This window comes from Leptonychotes weddellii, chromosome X, assembly GCF_054177405.1.
Source record: "Leptonychotes weddellii isolate Sample4059 chromosome X, ASM5417740v2, whole genome shotgun sequence".
Classification (NCBI taxonomy): domain Eukaryota; kingdom Metazoa; phylum Chordata; class Mammalia; order Carnivora; family Phocidae; genus Leptonychotes; species Leptonychotes weddellii.
This window is the reverse complement of record NC_138385.1, coordinates 57,043,870-57,062,732: the sequence shown is the minus strand read 5'-3', so window position 1 is coordinate 57,062,732 and position 18,863 is coordinate 57,043,870. Positions and strand designations below refer to the sequence as shown.

The 18,863-nt window shown below is 43.1% G+C and overlaps 1 protein-coding gene across 4 annotated transcripts in view; it reads right to left on the bottom strand.

Annotated features, from left to right (window-relative positions):
- HDAC8 (histone deacetylase 8) overlaps positions 1–18,863 on the bottom strand; it is a 214,312-nt gene that overhangs the window by 54,573 nt on the left and 140,876 nt on the right. The window contains exon 11 of one of the 4 annotated variants that reach the window (XM_081808658.1): positions 14,206–14,546. The exons of 2 other annotated variants lie outside the window; for them this stretch is intronic. In XM_081808658.1, the coding sequence (XP_081664784.1) occupies positions 14,439–14,546 (108 nt within the window). In that variant the 3' untranslated portion in view covers positions 14,206–14,438. Of the gene's footprint in view, positions 1–14,205; positions 14,613–18,863 lie in introns of those variants that run through there. One more of the 4 variants, XM_081808660.1, reaches the window with a different exon arrangement.

The following is an 18,863-nucleotide window of genomic DNA, read 5'->3' as shown; positions in this document are numbered from 1 at the left end:
CATACTGAAAAACAGAGCTTTAGATCCTTGCTACTCAAGCGTGGTCCCTGGACCAGCAACATTTTATCACCCGGAAGCTTACAGGAAAGCCACAATCTCAGGTCCCACCTCGGACTTATGGACTTACGGAATCAGAAATTGCGTTTAAGAGGCCCTAGGTAACTCACATGCATATCGAAGGTTGAGAAATAAAGGTCTATAGCACTTCGCTATTCTACCTTTCTTTGGGATAAAGGCCCAGCGTGCCTGAGGTATTATTCTAATATAAAATATCACCCTCTGGTTAACTTGTCATTCTGTTCACTAGATCATGGGTGAATTGTCTGAAAATCAGTCAAGTAAGGTGACTGTGTGCCAGACACTACAGTGTCTAGGCACTGTGGGATTTGCTATGCTGAAAAGGACGTGGTTCCTGCTTTCAGGGAACCTACAACTGCCAAAGGATGCCTGGAGAATAATACTCTACACAAGAAGTCCAGTCTTCCTCCCCACTAAATCCTCTAAATAACTTCTCCATCTCAAATGTAAATGTGGCAACTGGGCACTGGATTGCTCAAGCAGGCATTCAACTCAAGAGGTTCATGGGACAGAAACAAAACAGTTTCACTCCATTTGAAATTGGCTCATGGCAATGGTCTGAAGCAAACACTCGGGCTTTAGGACATGAACTCAATGGGTTCTTCTGAAAGGGTAGCAGCCCTGTGTTTGTATAACAGGAAAGTTATAACATTCATCATGCTCAGATTCAGGAACTGTGCACTCACGTCAAGAGAAACCTGACAGTCTGATTTCCAGGGTCCAGTGACTTAGAATAGGAATTCCTATTTAAAGCAAAGAAAATAAGAAATGAGGAAGTGCCAGTCCTTGTTTCTCTGTGTAGGTGTTGACAAGCTATTAAATCATTAGGTTGTCCCTTGCCAGAAGCAGCAGAATAAATCTTGGAAGTTGACAAATGGTCAGCAGCTCTGTGTGTGCCTGCACACTCAGAGGCACACACAAAGGGCACACTGTTTCCCTTGGTTTATCTCCTGGCTGTGTAAATATTTCATCTGACATTTGGATTGGATTCTGAGCTAGTTTCCCACCAAGCTGATGGTTTTTGAATCTGCTTTCATCAGCCTACAATAAACTGTCTAACCTGTCTGCACAGCGCAGTGTCCTCTGCCCACTGGCAAACAGAACAAATGGAACCAGGAGATCCCCGACATACTTTTCTCAGATGTCTGAAGATGAGGAATTGCACCCAAGCTCCGCTCAAGCCAGAAACACAAGCTATGAGGCACTTGCCTCATCCCGTTATACCAGCACCCGTGAGCCCTTCCCACACCAGACCCCTGCCAGCAGGAGGTCATAACACATAACTTGGGCCTGCCATCCTATTAAGACAGATCTTTGGCTCAGCCTAATTGCGCCACTGCCAACGATGAGGATGGCTGTAATCTCATTCATTCTGGGTTGTATTCATGCTGGCTTCCCTTCAGTTTCAGATGAATTCCTTTGGTTGTCCAAAACGTAGGAAATACTGTGATAACTTAAACCACCAATTACTGACTCAGAAAGCTCCTATATGGTAACGAAAAGAAAAGAGATACTACTATAGGCTGCAGTGTGATGACCGCTGAAAACTTCATGCTAAGTGAAAGAAGCCAGTGATCAAAGACCCCATACTGTAGAATTCCATTCATATGAAATATCCAGAACAGGAAAATCTATAGAGATAGAGAAGAGATTAGTTGTCACTTGGGTTGCTGGGGAGAGGAACGGAGACTGACTGCTAGTGGGTATGGGATTTCTTCTAGAGGGGGATGAAAATGTTCTGGAATTAGATAGGGGTAACGATTGTACAACTTTGCGGATATACTAAATACCACTGAGGTGCTCACTTTAAATGGGAGATTTTTAAGGCATGAAAATTATATCTTGATAAAGTTGTTTAAAAAACTTAGGGTCATTAAATGATCTCTTTTCTCTCTCCGCACCCCCCATCCCCGGCAAAGCTCCTATAAATCAGTATTCTCAGCTTTGCTATTTTGTATTCTACTTACAGGAGAAAAAAGCAAAAGGAAGGCATGCAAACTGGTACTAGGAAAGGTATAGGCTCAGAACAATCTATCCAGTCTACTGCTACAATCTTCTACCACTCATTCATCCATCCAACCATCCATTCATTCATTGATCTGCTACATACTAGGCATTGAGGATAGATACAGCATGAATAAACCTTGCCCTTTCTATTAGGAGTTTATGATAATAATGTTCTTAACATGGACCCTGAGATCCCCAATTCGAGAATTGCCTTTTGAATAACCAAAAATTAAAATATGTTAATTACAATGTTAGTGTTATTCATATTCCATTGTTTTTTTGAAACTGGGAATTCATGGACGATACTCTTCTTTAATTTTCAGTACCTGAAGTGTAAACTATCCTAGGAAATTTATACTAATAGTAAAGCAAAATATTTAAAGAGCAAGGAAGGATGCAAACTTCCTGTTTCCCCAAGATGTTGTAAGCAAGAGTACTTAATGAATTAGCCAAACCAGAAAGGTAACAGCATGTATTTCAAGGTTTCCTTCTTTAAAAGGAATTGCTTTTGTGAACCCACAGGATTTATTAAGAAGTGGTCTTTTCCTTTTTATGTCAATGTAAATAAAATTGTATATCTGCTGTAGTACTTCCAGTGTTAGTGTTGTGAAAGCTGGTACAAAGGAACCCAATGGTTCATTTCTTCAGGCAGTGTGTTCTTTTTTTTTCTTAATATTTTATTTATTTACTTGAGAGAGAGAGAGAGAGCAAGCGAGAGAGCAAGAGAGCATGAGCCGGGGGAGGGGAAGAGGCAGAGGGAGAAGCAGGCTCTCTGCTGAGCAGGGAGCCCGATGTGGGGCTCGATCCCAGGACCCTGGGATCATGACCTGAGCCGAAGGCAGACGCTTAACTGACTGAGCCACCCAGGCGCCCCCAGGCAGTGTGTTCTATGGAGAAATAACGTTTGGTCTTTGGAGTCAGGCAGGCCTGGGTTCAAATTCTGGCTCACATTTTAAAATTCAGGCCTTTATCATCTCTTACCAGCTTCTGAGCTGTTCTTCCTATCTCTCAAAGTCATCCTTTGTACAGCAGTCTCATGTAAACTTTCAGACATACAAATTGGATCTTGTCACTCCCTTACTGTAAATGCTTTAGTGACACTTCATCTTTGATGGGAGCATCTGAGCTCCTTCGCGTGACTCATAAAACATTGGCTCCGTAGCTTGGCCCCACCATACCTTCCTAGCTACTTCTCTTACCATTCTCCATCTTACTTTTTTTCACATAATTGTTTGTAGTTACACACACGCACACACACCCACACCCACCCATTCCTCTACTTGGGCTGTTATGCCCTTCTAGAACCACTTTCCACCCTTCTGTGCCTGATTAACCTTGAATGAGGTTTGCCTAGCTGGTGTTGAGGACAGGCTCTCCAGCCAGATGCCCTGATCTAGCTTTCTTCCCCCTTAACTTTGGAAGCTAGATTAAAGGCAGTTGAGATATTGACAATAACTGCAAAAAGCCCACTAAATTCTAGCATAAGCTACTTTAGAAGCATTTAATTTAAAAATCCCAGTAATAGATGCATACGCTATGGAATTCCAAAGGTGGGAAAGGATATTTAGTAAAAGAATAATCTCTGACATGCCCTAGACACCCAGTTCCCTTACCAGCATGTTCCTGACTCTTTCAAGAGGTAAACTGCGTATGTAAGCATAAAAATACAATTTAACAAAGTATGGTAACACTCTACATAGTGTTCTGTACTTACCCTTTTCATTTAACCATATTATCTTGCAGATCCTTCCACAATGTGCTGTATTTAACCAATCCTCTACTGGGAAGCATTTAGATTGTTTCTAAACTTTGATAAAGCTACTTCTTAAAGACCTCTTTCACTATTCTTGTAGTGAATCTGCTCGCCAGAAGGGAATTTTTTTAAACCTCAATTCCTTTATATTCTTTTTCATTAAAAATTGCATTTACCGTGCTTTTGCTTTCTAATTACAAAGGTACTCCATTTCATTTGTAGGAAACTTGAAAGTTATAAAAAACACACAAAGACACTAAAAAGGTCACATATTTCTAATACTAGTTAACATTTTGATGAATGTGCTTCTAGTATTTTTTCTATTCGCGTATCTATACTCTGCAAAAGGTCTACTCTCACATTTGTGGGGGAAATATGTGATAAGATATAGTCAAAAAAAGGGGCGCCTGGGTGGCTCAGTCGTTAAGCGTCTGCCTTCGGCTCAGGTCACGATCCCAGGGTCCTGGGATCGAGCCCCGCATCAGGCTCCCTGCTCTGTGGGAAGCCTGCTTCTCCCTCTCCCACTTCTCTGCTTGTGTTCCCTCTCTCGCTGTCTCTCTCTCTGTCAAATAAATAAATAGAATCTTTAAAAAAAAAAAAAGATATAGTCAAAAAAAGAATAACAGCTTACCATGTTTTAGTCACTAAAGTACCTTAAATGCCTTATTGCATTTAATGTACGCAACAACCTTAATAGGTATATACCAGTCTCCTCATTTTACAGATAGGGAGACCGAGGCCCAAAGAACTGCTCAGAGTCACACAGCTTAGGAAGTAAGAGAGCTGGGATTTGAGCCTAGATTTGTCAGGCCCCAGGTCATGCTCTTACTCACTGTACTCACCACCTCTGCCAGACTGCAGTGTCTAGAGAAATCGAAAATGGATAGACCCTATGACCCAGAAATTACATTTGCAGCTCTATGTTCTACAGAAACTTGCACACGCGCCAGAGGAGACAAGTACAAGAATGTTCACTGCAATTGACTGAATTCGGTGGCAAAAAACCCAGACTGATCCAAATGTCCATACAGATATGAATGGATAAATAAAATAGGATATTCATGTTACAGATATTATGGATAGCTATATCTATGGATATTACAGAGCAGTTAAATGGACTGAACTAGATCTATATGGACAGATCTCAAAAACAACATTGAATGAAAAAAGCAGGTTGCAAAGTATGAACAGGTTGATACCATTTGTGTAAATAAAAGAACAAAGAAACCACTAAGCCACTCACCTCCCTTCCCTATACCAAATCTTGTTTCTGATTACTGTGAAAATGGACTGGAAAGATACACATCAAATTCATGATGATGGCTGCCTTTGGGGAGTCAGGAGCAGAAAAGGACTGGGGATGAGGGTCACAGAATATTCAACTTATCTATAATAATTTATTTTTTAAGAAAAGACATAAAGCTAAGATAAAATCTCAACCAATTTTAATTCTGAATAGTGGGGACATGTGCATTTGTTATAGTCCTCTGTTACTATACTCTATTTATTAAGACTTTTATTTATTTATTTGAGAGAGAGAGCAGAGAGAGAGAGCACGAGCAGGGCAAAAGGGGCAGAGGGAGGAGAAGCAGGCTCCCCGCCGAGCAGGGACCGAGCCCAAGGCAGAGGCCCAACCGACTGAGCCACCCAGGTGCCCGCTATACTGCATTTAAAAAATACTATCAGCTACTGTTTACCGGGCACTTACTATGTACCTGGTATAGTTCTAGACGTTTCACATTGGTTGATTCATTAAACCCTTACAAGCACCCTATGAAGTAGGAACTATAGTAGCTCCATCTTACAGATGAGGAAATTGAAGCACAGAGAGGTTAAATAACTTCCCTGGGTCATACAATTACTAAGCGGTGGGTGTACCTGGCTTCAGGAACCATGCTTTTACCCTTTACCCTTCTAAAAATTCTCAAACACCAAACAAAACAGCACAATACTGAGGAAATGCAAAGCGGGGGAATGAACACTGTGCAGTTATTACCCCGCCTGCCACTTTCTCTTTGTATTTGCTGTATGAGTCTGGGGGTGGCGGTGAAGGCTTCTCTCTGGAGCTGACCTGGTGCTAGCTCCAAGTAAAACAGCAGGGACCTCTCTCTCTTGAGGGACTCAAACCCAAAACTCCACTCCCCCTCAAAAGCAAAGCTAAACAAAAGAAAATATCAGGCTGAGCAAAATGAGGTAGGCCCAGCTGGGGGCACTGCAGGGCACACACTCAACTTGAGCCTGTGTGTGAACTGGAATTTGCAGGAGGTAGCTAAGCCTAGTCCCTAGACTACAAAAGGTTGGGCAAGGAGAGCTGGCAGCCAAAGACGGTAGAAAAAGGAGACTGGGAGGAAAGAGGGCAAGCCTTTGCTTCTTCCTACAGCAGAGGGAAACGGGTACCTGGTGCTTGAGGAGTGGGATAGGAGGATAAAAGGGAAGGATAAAGGCGGGAGGGGAGAGTTCTGTAGTTCTCTTCCTGCCGTAGCCTCTGGTTTTAGTAGTGTAATCCACCCCCTCGCCACTCCCCGAGGTCCTCATCAAAGCAGATCCCAGGCTCCAAATAAATAACAGACAAGAAAACAGTGGGGTGGAAAGAGATGAAGAAGGCCCTGCTGGAAAGAGAGTCTCAAGAGCAACAGTCAATCATTTGTGCAACAACAGCAGCAAACCATTGGGAGGTTGTGCAGTGCAGTGGCGAGGAACTCAGATTCCAGAGCCAGCTGGCCTGGATTTCAATCCTGGTGCTGCCACTGATTCACTCTGCCGACATGGGCAAGCCGTCTGTGAAATGGGGATAATGACTGAATTGTTGGGGATACAATTGTTGAGCATCTAAAGCACTTAGAACAGTGTCAGACACTTGGTAATCACTCTACGAGTATTTGCTATTATTATCATCATTATATCTGAGTACCTACTTGTTTCCAGGCACTGTGGTAGGAATTGGGGATGGACAGAAGAATCAAACACAGTTTTTGCCCTTGCATTTTGTTTAGTTGGGGAAACGGATGAGGAAATGCATTATAATGCAGTATGATAAGGTCTCAGATAATTCTGTGTGTCAGGTTCTTAGAAAAAAGAAGTGACTGGGGCACCCGGGTGGCTCAGCCGTTAAGCGTCTGTCTTCGGTTCAGGTCGTGATCCCGGGGTCCTGGGATCGAGCCCCGCATCGGGCTCCCTGCTCGGCGGGAAGCCTGCTTCTCCCTCTCCCACTCTCCCTGCTTGTGTTCCCTCTCTCGCTGTGTCTCTCTCTGTCAAATAAATAAATAAATAAATAAATAAATAAAAAGAAAAAAAGAAGTGACTAACTATGGAGGGGAGGGGTGGCCAGAGAGGACTTCACAGATGACATGGGAATTGGAGCTTGAAGGAAGAGTAGGATTTCCTCAGGCAGCCACGTGGGAGGAAGGATTCTTGGTAGAAGGAATATCTTGGTCAAGGGCATGGCTAGAACCATGGTTCAAGAGGTAGGGCAAGTATAGTGGGAAAAATAGATCAGGGCCCAGTTTAGAAGGATCCTGTGTACTCTGCTAAGAATTTTAGACCTGTAAGCTCTGGGAAGGCGTGTGTGCGTGTGTGTGTGTGTGTGTGTGTGTGTTTGAAGCAGGGGGTAGCATGATTAAAGTTGTATTGCTCAAAAGTAACTGAGATGAAGGATAGATTATGGATGGAAAAACTGGAAGGAGGGAAACCAGTTGAGCTGCACTCATGGCTGCATCCCCAACCCCCACCTCCTCCTCCAGTGTTCCCTTTATCAATCAACCATTCACCCAGCTGCCCAAGAAAGAACCTTGAGGTCCTCCATGACACTTTTCTCTTTTTCACTCCTACATGTAATCTGTCAATAAGCCTTGTTGGTTCTACCCCAAGGTGCATTTGAAATCTAGATCACCCCAACAGCCTCCGAACTGGTCACTCGATTACCACTGGAGTGCTTTTCTCTAATCTATTGTCTACGCAAATGCCAGAGATGAAACACGCACGCACACACGTTAGGGACTGGATTGTGTCCCCCTTAAATTCATGTTAAAGCCCTAACCCCTCATGTGGCTATATTTAGAATAAGGAAGTAATTAAGGTTAAATGAGGTCATAAGGGTAGAGCTCTCATCCCGTAGGATTAGTGTCCCTATAAGAAGAGACATCTGAGCTTGCCTGCATGCTGTCTCTCTCTCTCTTCCTCTTTCTTTCCCCCCTGTGTTCATGTGCTGAGGAAAGGCTATGTGAGAACAACGTAAGAAAGTGGCCGTCTGTAAGCTAGTAAGAGAGCTTTTACTAGAAACAGACTCTGCTGGACCTTGATTTGGGACAACTAGCCTCCAGAACTGTGAGAAAATACATTCTGTTGTTTAAACCTCCCAGTCTGTGACATTTTGTGATGACAGGCGGAGCAGACTAATATACACACACATGCACGCACACACACACACACATCACACACGTACCGAACTGTGGTTTTCCCTTGCTTAAAACCCTTCCCTAGTTGCCAATTACTTGGTGCTTGGAAGTCCGCATCCTTGCCATGGCCTGCGAGGTCTTGTAATAACTGGCCTCACGGCTCCCTTTCCAACCTCACCCTAGATTTCCCAGCTCCAGGCTTACAGTCTCTCCCTCAGTTCTTCAATGGAGCACTGCTTTATTCTCGCCCGGGGCCTTCACACAGGGTGCTTCCTCAGCCAGGAAAGCTCTCCTTCTAGGCTCTCTGCCTACCTAGTTGTCTCCACTTGGCCTTCATAGCTCGGCTTTAATTTCACTGCAGTCTTCCGGCTGCTTCCCCAGATTAGGGCAACTTTCCATGTCATGTGCTTTCAACTTTCTCTACTCTGCTACTTGGTAGCACTCATCTTGGTTGGATTTAAGTAATGAATTTGGTAAGCGAGTTGTTTAACGTTGTCCTCCAACTAAAATGTAAGCACTTAAGTGCAGGATTCATGTCAACCTTTTTAGCCACTGGATTCCTGAGTGTGTGGCACAGAGTAAGCACACATTACCTGTATGAGTGAGGGAGTGAATGAGACTATTGCAATGGTCCAGGCAAGAGCTGATGTGGGTATAAACCACAGCAGTGACACTATGGTGACTGGAATAGAGGTGACAACTTGTTCCCCCCCCCCAAAAAAAAGCTTTAATGACTATATTCTGTATCCTGTATTTAAAAATGTTAGTAGTGTCAGGAAAAAATTTTAATTAAGCAAAGAAAAGTCATCTTCTTTTGGTCATAACACTTGGATGGTGCTATGGACTGAATGAACTGTGTCCTCCCCCAAATTCATATGTTGGAGCCCTAGTATGCAGTGTGACTGTATTTGGAGATGGGGGTCTTTGTAAGACACTTAGGTTTATATGGGGTCATGAAGGTGGGATCCTCACGATGGGATTAGTAACCTTCTAAGAAGAGACATCAGAGAGCTCGCTCACTCTCTCTCTCTTTCCTTCCCATGTGAGGACAGAGAAAGAAGGCAGCTCTCTACTAGCCAAGAAGAGAGCCTTCACCAGAAACCGATCATGCTGGCATCTCGATCTTAGACTTCTAGCCTCTAGAACTGTGAGAAAATAAATTTCTGTTGTTTAAGCCGCCCAGTTTACGTTGTTTTGTTATGGCAGCCCAAGCTGACTAATATACTTAGCTCTGGCTTTGGCATTTGTCCTTGTTTATGTGCCATCTTGTGTAATTTTTCTCTCATTGTTTTTTGGGTCCAGCTTCTGCCTCCCCAGTAGGCTAAAAGTCCCTAGAAGTCATGGACCATGCCCTTCAAATCCCCAGAAGCACCTGCGATCGAATTGGGCACACAGTGGTAGTCAGTACGTGCTTATAGAAGGAACGGATGCCACGGCTCAGGGAGACCGGCCGAGTGTTCACAGCTAGGAATGAGTCCGTAAGACCCAGGTTCAAAAATCTCGCCTTGTCACTTACTAATGCTGCCCGGAGCACTGACCTTGTGCGAGGTGCTTCATACACACTGACTCATTCGATCTTCACAGCCACCCTGCAAACTGCATATGAGGATCACTGTTGTAGGCATGAGGAAACCGAGCTTCTGAGAGACTGGGTAAATTACCCAAGGTCCCACTGCTATTTAGAAGATCAGAATCCCAAACTGTTTGGCTCAAAAGCCCATGTTCTTTCTACTGTGCTACAGGCTCCAAAAGAGGATAAAGGTTAACAGCTAGAAAGAATAACTTCTTACACTGAATTTCACAAGACTCCATTCATCAGGGACAAAAGTCCTTGCCTTTCTTTGGGGAAAAAGAAAGCTGCCATCCTAGTATTTAAAGTAATGTAAGGGCAGTTGGAATCAGATTTTTAAAAGGGACCATGACCTCAAAAAGATTATGAGCCATTTTACTAGGCTGAGGGAACCATGGTGGCTGTCTTCTTTACTTCTGTATTCTTAGAACCTACCATTGTGCCTGGCTCTAAGAGGCACTCCATAACTATCTGTAGAAAGAATTTACCCAGTGCAGTGCAGGGACTGAAAGATAGTACATCCTGTGGCCTGGCGTGGCCTTTAGAAAAGTGTAGCTATAGAGATTAGGCCGGAAAGAGCCAGTCACATCGCTGCCACTGTTTGGAACTGAAAAAAAGTATATTTCTGATACATTTTAGATTCACAATGAAACAAGATTCCCTGGTGGGAATTTTCCCAAAGACGCGGTCTGAAAACCCTACAAAAGGGTTACAAGTGTACTTGTGTATAATTTGCAAATGGTTTCTGTCTACCTCCATTCTCTGTCATCTATTCCCTAGTGATTTTCAAGGCAAAAATTTATTACTGCCCTAAAGGTTACTGCATAATTTATAAAAGTAGTAAAAATTTATCTTCTCTTTTTTAACAACAACAAAAAAAGAATGGGTAGTACCATGTCATGCTGTCAAGGCTGGGTGGTGCGGACAACTCATATCTTTATTATTGCCATAGAAAGTGTTTGATCAATCATGGTTAGGTTCCGCTATAAAATTTAAAATGTGAGGTGCACTCGCCTATATTAGCCAGTATCCCTGAAGTTCCTCGGACACCAACCCCTATGTCACCAACACGAGGACTAGCCTGCTCAAAAGGCACTTTGTGGGCTTTCAATTACATAGAGGCCTTCCAAATAGAAAGCTCTGTTACTGAGGACTCAGAGCAAGGGCAGTTGTCCCTGCTTCTTGTAAACACAGTTAAGGTCCAGTAGCAGAGACATACTTCTCGAGAGTAGAGGAGGCTGGGGTGACAGAGAGCAGAACTGTGAACATCCATTCCTAAAGCCACAGGCAGAAGTTTTGCTTTGTAAGCTGATCCTTGATAGAGTAGTAATTTATAAATGGAAAGAGATATGGGATTCATCATTCAGCAAGCATTTATTGAGAGCCTGCTATGTGCAAGATCCCAGATAAGCATCATAGCTTAATAAGGAGAACTTTCAAATCTATCAGATCTTTTCTCATCATTGCCTTAAAATATCATGCCCTATATTTAAAAATGGCAATGTAATCAGGAGAAAAAAATCCAAACTCAACATCAGTACAACTTATATTTGTCCTCTCAAGTGACGGCAAAAAGAACTTTCCAACACACTTAAATGAGCTTTTGCACATGCTGTTCCCTCTGCTTGGAATTCTCTTTCCTTCTCTCCTGTCTGCCCGCCGAAATCTTACCCACCCTTTAAGATATGGCTCAAATATCATCTCCTCTGTGAGCCTTCCTGATGCTCTCCTGAGAGAATTAATTGTTCTTTTCCCTACACTCAAAAAGCTCTTCACAGGGAACCTCTCCTCTCACACCCCATTGTAATTTTTTTTCTTTCTCACACTTTACTCTGAGCTCCGTAAGTCGGGAAACACCTCTGATTCATCTTGGTATTCCCAGTACCATGGCCATATGCAGCAGTAGTCAGTAAATTATCGGTGAAATTCCCTGACCACTTCGAAAAATAGATCTAGTAACACATTACAGAGAATGTTATAGAAACCTAACAAGACTTTGCACATAGTATGCGCTTAATGAAGGTTTGCTGACTTTGTAGTAAAAGTGGTGCTTCTCTTAGTTAGGTAAAGGCTATAGAGAGCAGTTCTTGCTAGCCCCTTCATGGCACCAAACAGCAAGCACTAGCCCTACCCAGACAGACATCCTTGTGATGTTCCAGGCACTGAATGGTCCACGTGCCCCAAACCGTCACCCCCCCCCCCGGTTTGCCAGAGGGCATAAAATGCCCCATTATTAGTTACTTCTTGGGGTTAAGGCATTTGTTACAGAAGTTCCCCGTTGGATTGTTTTCAGACAGGAAAAATATATCAAAAGGCCCCTAAAAAGACTGCACCTTTCAGAGGACCTGTAGATCTTTCATGTCCCTCTCCTTCCAACCACAATCTCTAGTCCAGAGAGAATTCAGAACACATGAAAAGGTCCTAAAAAGAAGTCAAGACTGAGCACAATTTAAATTGTATCTTATAATCACAGGAGACAAACCCTGTCAGCTTAGAGTTACAAATTTTGGTGTTTGCAAAGTCTTTGTGAGGCACAAATTTAAAGAAGGTAAAAAGATGGGTAACCATGAACACTCGTTTTGTATCACATCACCAAAACAAATATAAACTTTGGCTTTAACCATAGCCATTTGCAAAATCCTACTATGTTTCTCCGGTTGCGGGAGAGTAAAACGCTTTTTCTGTTCTGACAAGGGACGTGTAGAAGAAAACTCACTTTGTACCTTGAAAGTTCTACATTCACGGGAAATAGACTTTCAGTATGTAAAGACCAAATGCTTTTTTTTTTTTTTGGCCAACACGGGTACAGAATGGTCAATTGCTCTCTTGTTAGCTGGAAACCAGTTAGGCAGACACCAGATTCCCTGAGCATGTTAGTGAAGAGTAATTGAGATGATCCTTCCCTGATTTTCGAAATCAGGATTTTTTTTTTTTTTTTGACTCATCAATCACTTAGGGAATTCTTATTCAGTGTAAGTAGTTTAACGAATTGGGTAGAAGGACAAAGCTAAAATCTGTTGAATTTAGCTGGCACAAATAAGACTAGTCTGACTTTCCAATCATTGTTAGTGCTATTTGAACAGTAAAACAATCAAGAGTCCACAGATAAGCAAAGTTCCTCAGCGCAACCGTCTTCTATCTCTGTCAGCTTGGGGAGGGATGGGTGAGAGAAGGACAATGCCAACAGAAGCAGAACTGTACAGGGAAGAAAGAAAAGGAGGGCCAGAACAGTGGGTAAAAAGTTAACTTACTTCACTTAGCCCACCATATTAAAGCCAGATGTGTCGAAAATGCTGGATGAGAAACACTGTTGTTACTGATAGTGTGAACAAAGCCCTTTGTACTTTCCTCCCAATAGAGTATCATGATGGGGTACAAGTGTCATTTTATTTCATTTCACATGTAGCACATTCTCAACACGTTGAACCGTTTCTAATCTTATGTAATTAGATAGGTCTCGCTACATCCCTCAGTTGAAGGATTTTATGAGCTGCCTTGTTCTGTCTCCCTTTTGGGACAGCTTCTTTGGGGCTGGAAACTAACATTTGCTAACATTTCTTCCCTGCTGGCACCTGTCAGCTGGATGGGCTCTGGGAAAAGGAGGATGGGGAAGGAAGGAGTGCAAAGTTCCTCCCCGCTATGCCCTGGTGTTAGAGCCATCTTTGTCGCTATGGAGGGATGACTCTGTTCTGAAAAGTGCTATTAAGTACACGCTCAAAAAAAGCAATGGGCAGATGGGTGAATGGGAAGATGAAGTTCTTGGTTTTTTTTTTTTTTTTTAATTTAATTTATCACAAATTTCAGGTTCTTTTGTTTGTTAAAAGTAGAGCCTGGGTAAGGTGCTAGCCAGAGGTGGATGTCCTTTGATACGGCCCAAGGATGCAGAGCGGATGGGGTTTGGCTCTTTGATCTCGCTGTCCAGTCACTTCGGGCAGAGCCCATCACTGTGTGCAGTGACTAGGGCGCAGCTGCCTTCTCCTGGCTACAGAGCAGAGTCATCAGATATTTGCCATCTGAACCAAAGGCTGTATAAACACCAGGGCTTCTACTCCAATGCAGAAGTCATAAGAGCATATGGAAATTGAGAGTTTGTCCTTCAGAAAGGCTCTACAGCTCTCCCTCCCCCTGCAAAGCTTTCTTAGGGTCATTTCTCGACCAGTTTGTGATGTCTTTGTGAGGTTGCGGACTGGCAAATGCTCTCCGTGTGTAGACTGGGAAATCCGAAATTAAGGCTGATCTCTGCTTCTATTCTTTGGGGCTTGTGCATGACTGACGATATGCAGGGCCTACCCTCTCCCCACAACATTCCGTGGTTTTTGTCTAATAATGAGAAAAGACAACTGAAGGAGTGCAGTATACAACAAAAATGCGTGAATGACAGGGCCACCTGACCCCCCCCCCCAGTACTTTACAGTTTATAAATTGCTTTCAGAGTGGTTCTTTCATGGATAGGCACTGAACACTCCTATTTCACCAAAGCAACTGGGCTGCAGAAATAAGAGCCAGGGCGCTGGCACAGTGATGGAGGAGGCCCTGGATTTCTCACGCCGGGGGTGGGGCACTGTGTGGGTAAGCGCTTTGCCTTCCAGGAATAGTACTGCTCTGAGACTCCTCTGTAGACTGACTGGAACGGAGATTAAGCCCAGGGTTCTCTTTGCATTCCATTTAGCAGTTTGCTCATGCTTCCACTGCAGATCAGGCTCAAGAATTCTTCTGCCAGCTGAGAATCTGAATGTTGCTTTGGCTGGAAGACAGTATCTTATTTATTCACATAAATCCCCTCCTCTTCTTGTCCCTGATTATTTTCACCCTAAAATGGGAAGCGGGGGGCGAATTATAGGAGTGCTTGGGGACTGGACTGCGGCCGCCCTTGGCAATCTTTGTTCATCTTTGAGATTCTCACCAGCATCGACTAAACAACAATGACTCACCCAGAGTAACACACAGTCTCTCTTTCCTTTAGAAAAGCCGTTCCTCAAAAGCGCTGCTAAGAAAAACAAAACAAAACAAAACAAAACAAAACAAAGCAAAACTACAGCTCGAGGGAGAGAAAAAGCGCTAGGAGCAAAATATTGCTTTAAATAAGCCTGGAAGATTTCGAAGGAGAGGGTGACCGTCTGCAAGTGAGGAAAAGATGGCTTGCACATTTTCCATTTCCTTTCCAGTTCCAAACTTGAGACTTAAACTTAAATCTTTTGGCCAAAGGAAGTTATGACAGAGGAAGTTAGGTGACCTGAGCCCCAGCTCACTGCTTGCAACTTCCCAGGAGCTCAGAGAGGTTTGCAGCCTGGCACCCCTGGCAAACAGCGGGAAGGAATACGAATGAGAAGCAGCAAGCCCAAATGCCACCCCTGGGCTCCTTCTAGCCAGTTGTATAGACAGCTGTCTCTTTAATTTAACCCTTGGTCCATTCCAGATGACAAAGCTCATTTGGCTTATGCAAGTCTCTTTCGGTAGAGATAGTGGCTGTTTTAAAGCAGAAAAAGATGTAGAGGTAAGGGAGGTTATGTGGGAGGTTATGTGGGGAAAACTTGACAGAGACATTTTTTTTCCCCCTCCAAACAGGCACATGAGGGAGGACGCCTGAGGGAGGCTTACGTAGAAAGAGATAAAACCCTCTGTAATCAAAGGTAGTCTGCAGGAGGGAGGATGGGCTACACAGGCTTGGGGACAGTTTGCTTCTACTTCTATTTATATTCTCAAGGCTGATTGTGCAAATGGGAGTTTCTTACTGCAGAATGGCCAATTGTAGATGCACGTTGGTTCGTGTTTTCCACCCTAGAAGAGAGCCAATGCAGCAATACTTTCGACAACTCTGATCAATAGAGAGGAGCTTAATTATTCACCAACCTGGAGACTAGGAGTGGAGATATGCAAACCATTTTCCCCTCAAGTGGACTTACAATCGCAATCTTTGAGTGTTTAGACAGGCTGCGACTTTAAAGCACATTCTAGTTAAGCCCTGAAGGGGACTGGGGAGGAATGTGAGCCTGAAACAGGGAAGTGAATCGCCCAGGGTCACATGAGCTGCTGAGGATGCCATTAGAAAGCAATGGTCTCTCTTTCCCTAGCCCGGGGTTTTCTGTCCACCCTCCCACCAGCCCACCTTCAGAGACCCCCAAATGTACCCACTGTGGCAAAGTCTGTGTTTTTCTCCTGGCTATTTTCCATTGCTATCTCATGACAATGTTGGCAGGCTCGGTGGCTAAGCACACCCTCGATCATAAGAGAAGGAGTGCTTATTCCTATATTCCTGACCTAACGGAGGAAAAGCCAGACTGCCCTTTGCAGCCTGCCTTTGGCTCCATGGCCCGCATCAAGTTCCTTGTTCAGCCGGGAGCCTGCTTCTCCCTCTGCCACTCCCCCTGCTTGTGCTCTCTCTCTCTCTGACAAATAAATAAATAAAATCTTAAAATAAAAAAAAATAAAAGATTCTACCATCTTGTATACAAATTATTTAAAAAAAAAGTCACTCCCTTGCATTTCTTTGTAGTCTTCCTACATATACAAGTAGCCCTAAACAATATACTCTTTAATTCTGCTTGGTTTTGAACTGTAAATATTGGTATTGTACTAAACTTTTCTGCAATTTGGCTTTTATTCAAAACTGTGTCTGAGAACCTTTCACATTGTGATGTGCTGCCGTGGTTCATTCATTTTCACTGATGCCTAGTATTTCGTTGTGTACGTGTACAACAGAGACACACTGCTGCTGCTGAACAGGGTTGCTCGAAACTTCCTTTACAATACACTTGCCCAAGTTTCTCCAAGGCCTGTTTCTAGGAGTGGAATCAAGGAGTTGTAAAGTTTACTCATGTTCAAACTTGTTAACTAATGCCAAATTGTTTCCCAAAGTGGTTGCAAACATATACTCCTGCCAGAAGTGTGAATGTTCCACATTTTCACAAAGTGCTCCACATCCTCCCTAACGCTTAGAATTGTTTAATTTATGTTATTTTTTTTTCAATCTGGTGGGTTAAAATGGAATTTTGTTTTGGTTTTCTTCGGGTCATTCATTGTGGTTTTAATCTACATGAAGTGAGCATCTTTTCTGAATGATTTCCTTTTCGGTGAAAGGCTTGTTCTTATCGTTTTGCCCACTTTTTCCCTGGATTTTCTTTTCTCTGTATCGGTACGTACAGTTTGTATATTTCAAATATTAATATATTGCCAGTTATATGAGTGCTAAGTATGTTCTTCTACTTTGCAACTTGTCTTTTCACCTTATGATTTTTGGTAAACAGGCACTTCATTTTAGTGTAATTAAATTTATTACTCTTTCCCTTTAGGGTTGGTGCTTTTTACAATTCTTTTTTTTTTTTTTTTAAGATTTTATTATTTATTTGACAGAGAGAGACACAGCGAGAGAGGGAACACAAGCAGGGGGTAGTGGGAGAGGGAGAAGCAGGCTTCCCACCGAACAGGGACCCCGACGTGGGGCTCAATCCCAGGACCCCGGGACTATGACCTGAGCCAAAGGCAGATGCTTAACGACTGAGCCCCCCAGGCACCCCGGTGCTTTTTACATTTCTTTATAGAAATTCTCCCCTATCCCAAGATCACAGAGAAATTTTTCTTTTTTTCCCAGTGGCTTTATCATATTTTTTATATTCATTTTTATTGTGTTATGTTAGTCACCATACAATACATCATGAATCCATGATTCATTGTTTGCGTCTCACACCCAGTGCTCATTACAACAGGTGCTCGGTGATGGGTATTAAGGAGAAATTTTTCTATATCAGTATTTCTTTGTGAGTGGGGAGGTGACTGGCATACGGGGGGGGGGGTGCACACTTATGTGGGGCTGCCTTTCACATTGCAGGACACTTAGCATCCTTGGACCCTGGGGACCGAATACCTTTAGCATCATTCCCATCATCCTAACAATCCCAAACCCTCCTATACATTTTCAAATGTTCCCTCGGTGGAGGTACTCCCAGCTGAGAACCCCCGAAGTATATTTTCTTCTAAAGGTTTAAAGTATTTAATGCACTCAGAATTGATTTTTGTGTTTGATGTGAGGTGGGAATCTAATTTTATTATCTCTTTGTGGATAACCAATTTCCCCAACATCAGTTATTAAAGAGTTAATCCTTTCCCCCATTGATCTGCAATGCTACCTGTCAATACATCAAATTTCCAAATAGGTATAGGCCTATTTTTGAGTTTTCTGCTCTATTATCTTGGCCTATTTGTCAAACCTCTGTCCTAATATTGCACTCTTTTAAGTACTATAGCTGTGTTAGAAATCGTAGTATCGGGGCGCCTGGGTGGCTCAGTCGTTAAGTGTCTGCCTTCGGCTCAGGTCATGATCCCAGGGTCCTGGGATTGAGTCCCGCATCGGGCTCCCGGCTCGTCGGAGAGCCTGCTTCTCCCTCTCCCGCCCCCCCTGCTTGTGTTCCCTCTCTCGCTGTGTCTCTCTCTCTCTGTCAAATAAAGAAATAAAAAAATCTTAAAAAAAAAAAGAAATCTTAGTATCCAACAGAATAAGTTTTTCTACTGTGATACTCTTCAAGAATGTCTTGCCTTTGTCTTTGCACTCCTATGTAAATTTTAGAACTGGCTTGTCCAATTCCATGAAAAACCCTGTTGGGATTTTGACTGGAATAACATTGACTCTGGTTGATTCAGGGAGAAAGGATATCTTTACAATATTGAGTAGCCCTTACCTGTGAACAGAACACAGCTCTGCACTTCAATAGTTTTATAATTTCCTCCATAAAAGATCTCTGGCCCATCTTTTATTAGATTTCCTTCATAGATAACTTCTATTTTTATTGCTACAGTAGCTTTTGAAAATGGCATTTTTGGTTCTTGTTGTTGGTGTACAGAAATGAGACTTATCTTTCTACATTCTCTCTGAAATGTACTCCAATCAGACTTTTCCACTTAGCTTTATCAAAACTGCTCTTGGCAAGGTCACCCAGGGCTACACGGTTGCCAAACTCAACGGTCAAATCTCAATCCTCATCTCCCTTGGTTTGTCAGCAGCACATGACACAGTTGATCACTACCTCCTCCTTAAAACACTTTCTTTACTTTGCTTCCAGGACGGCAC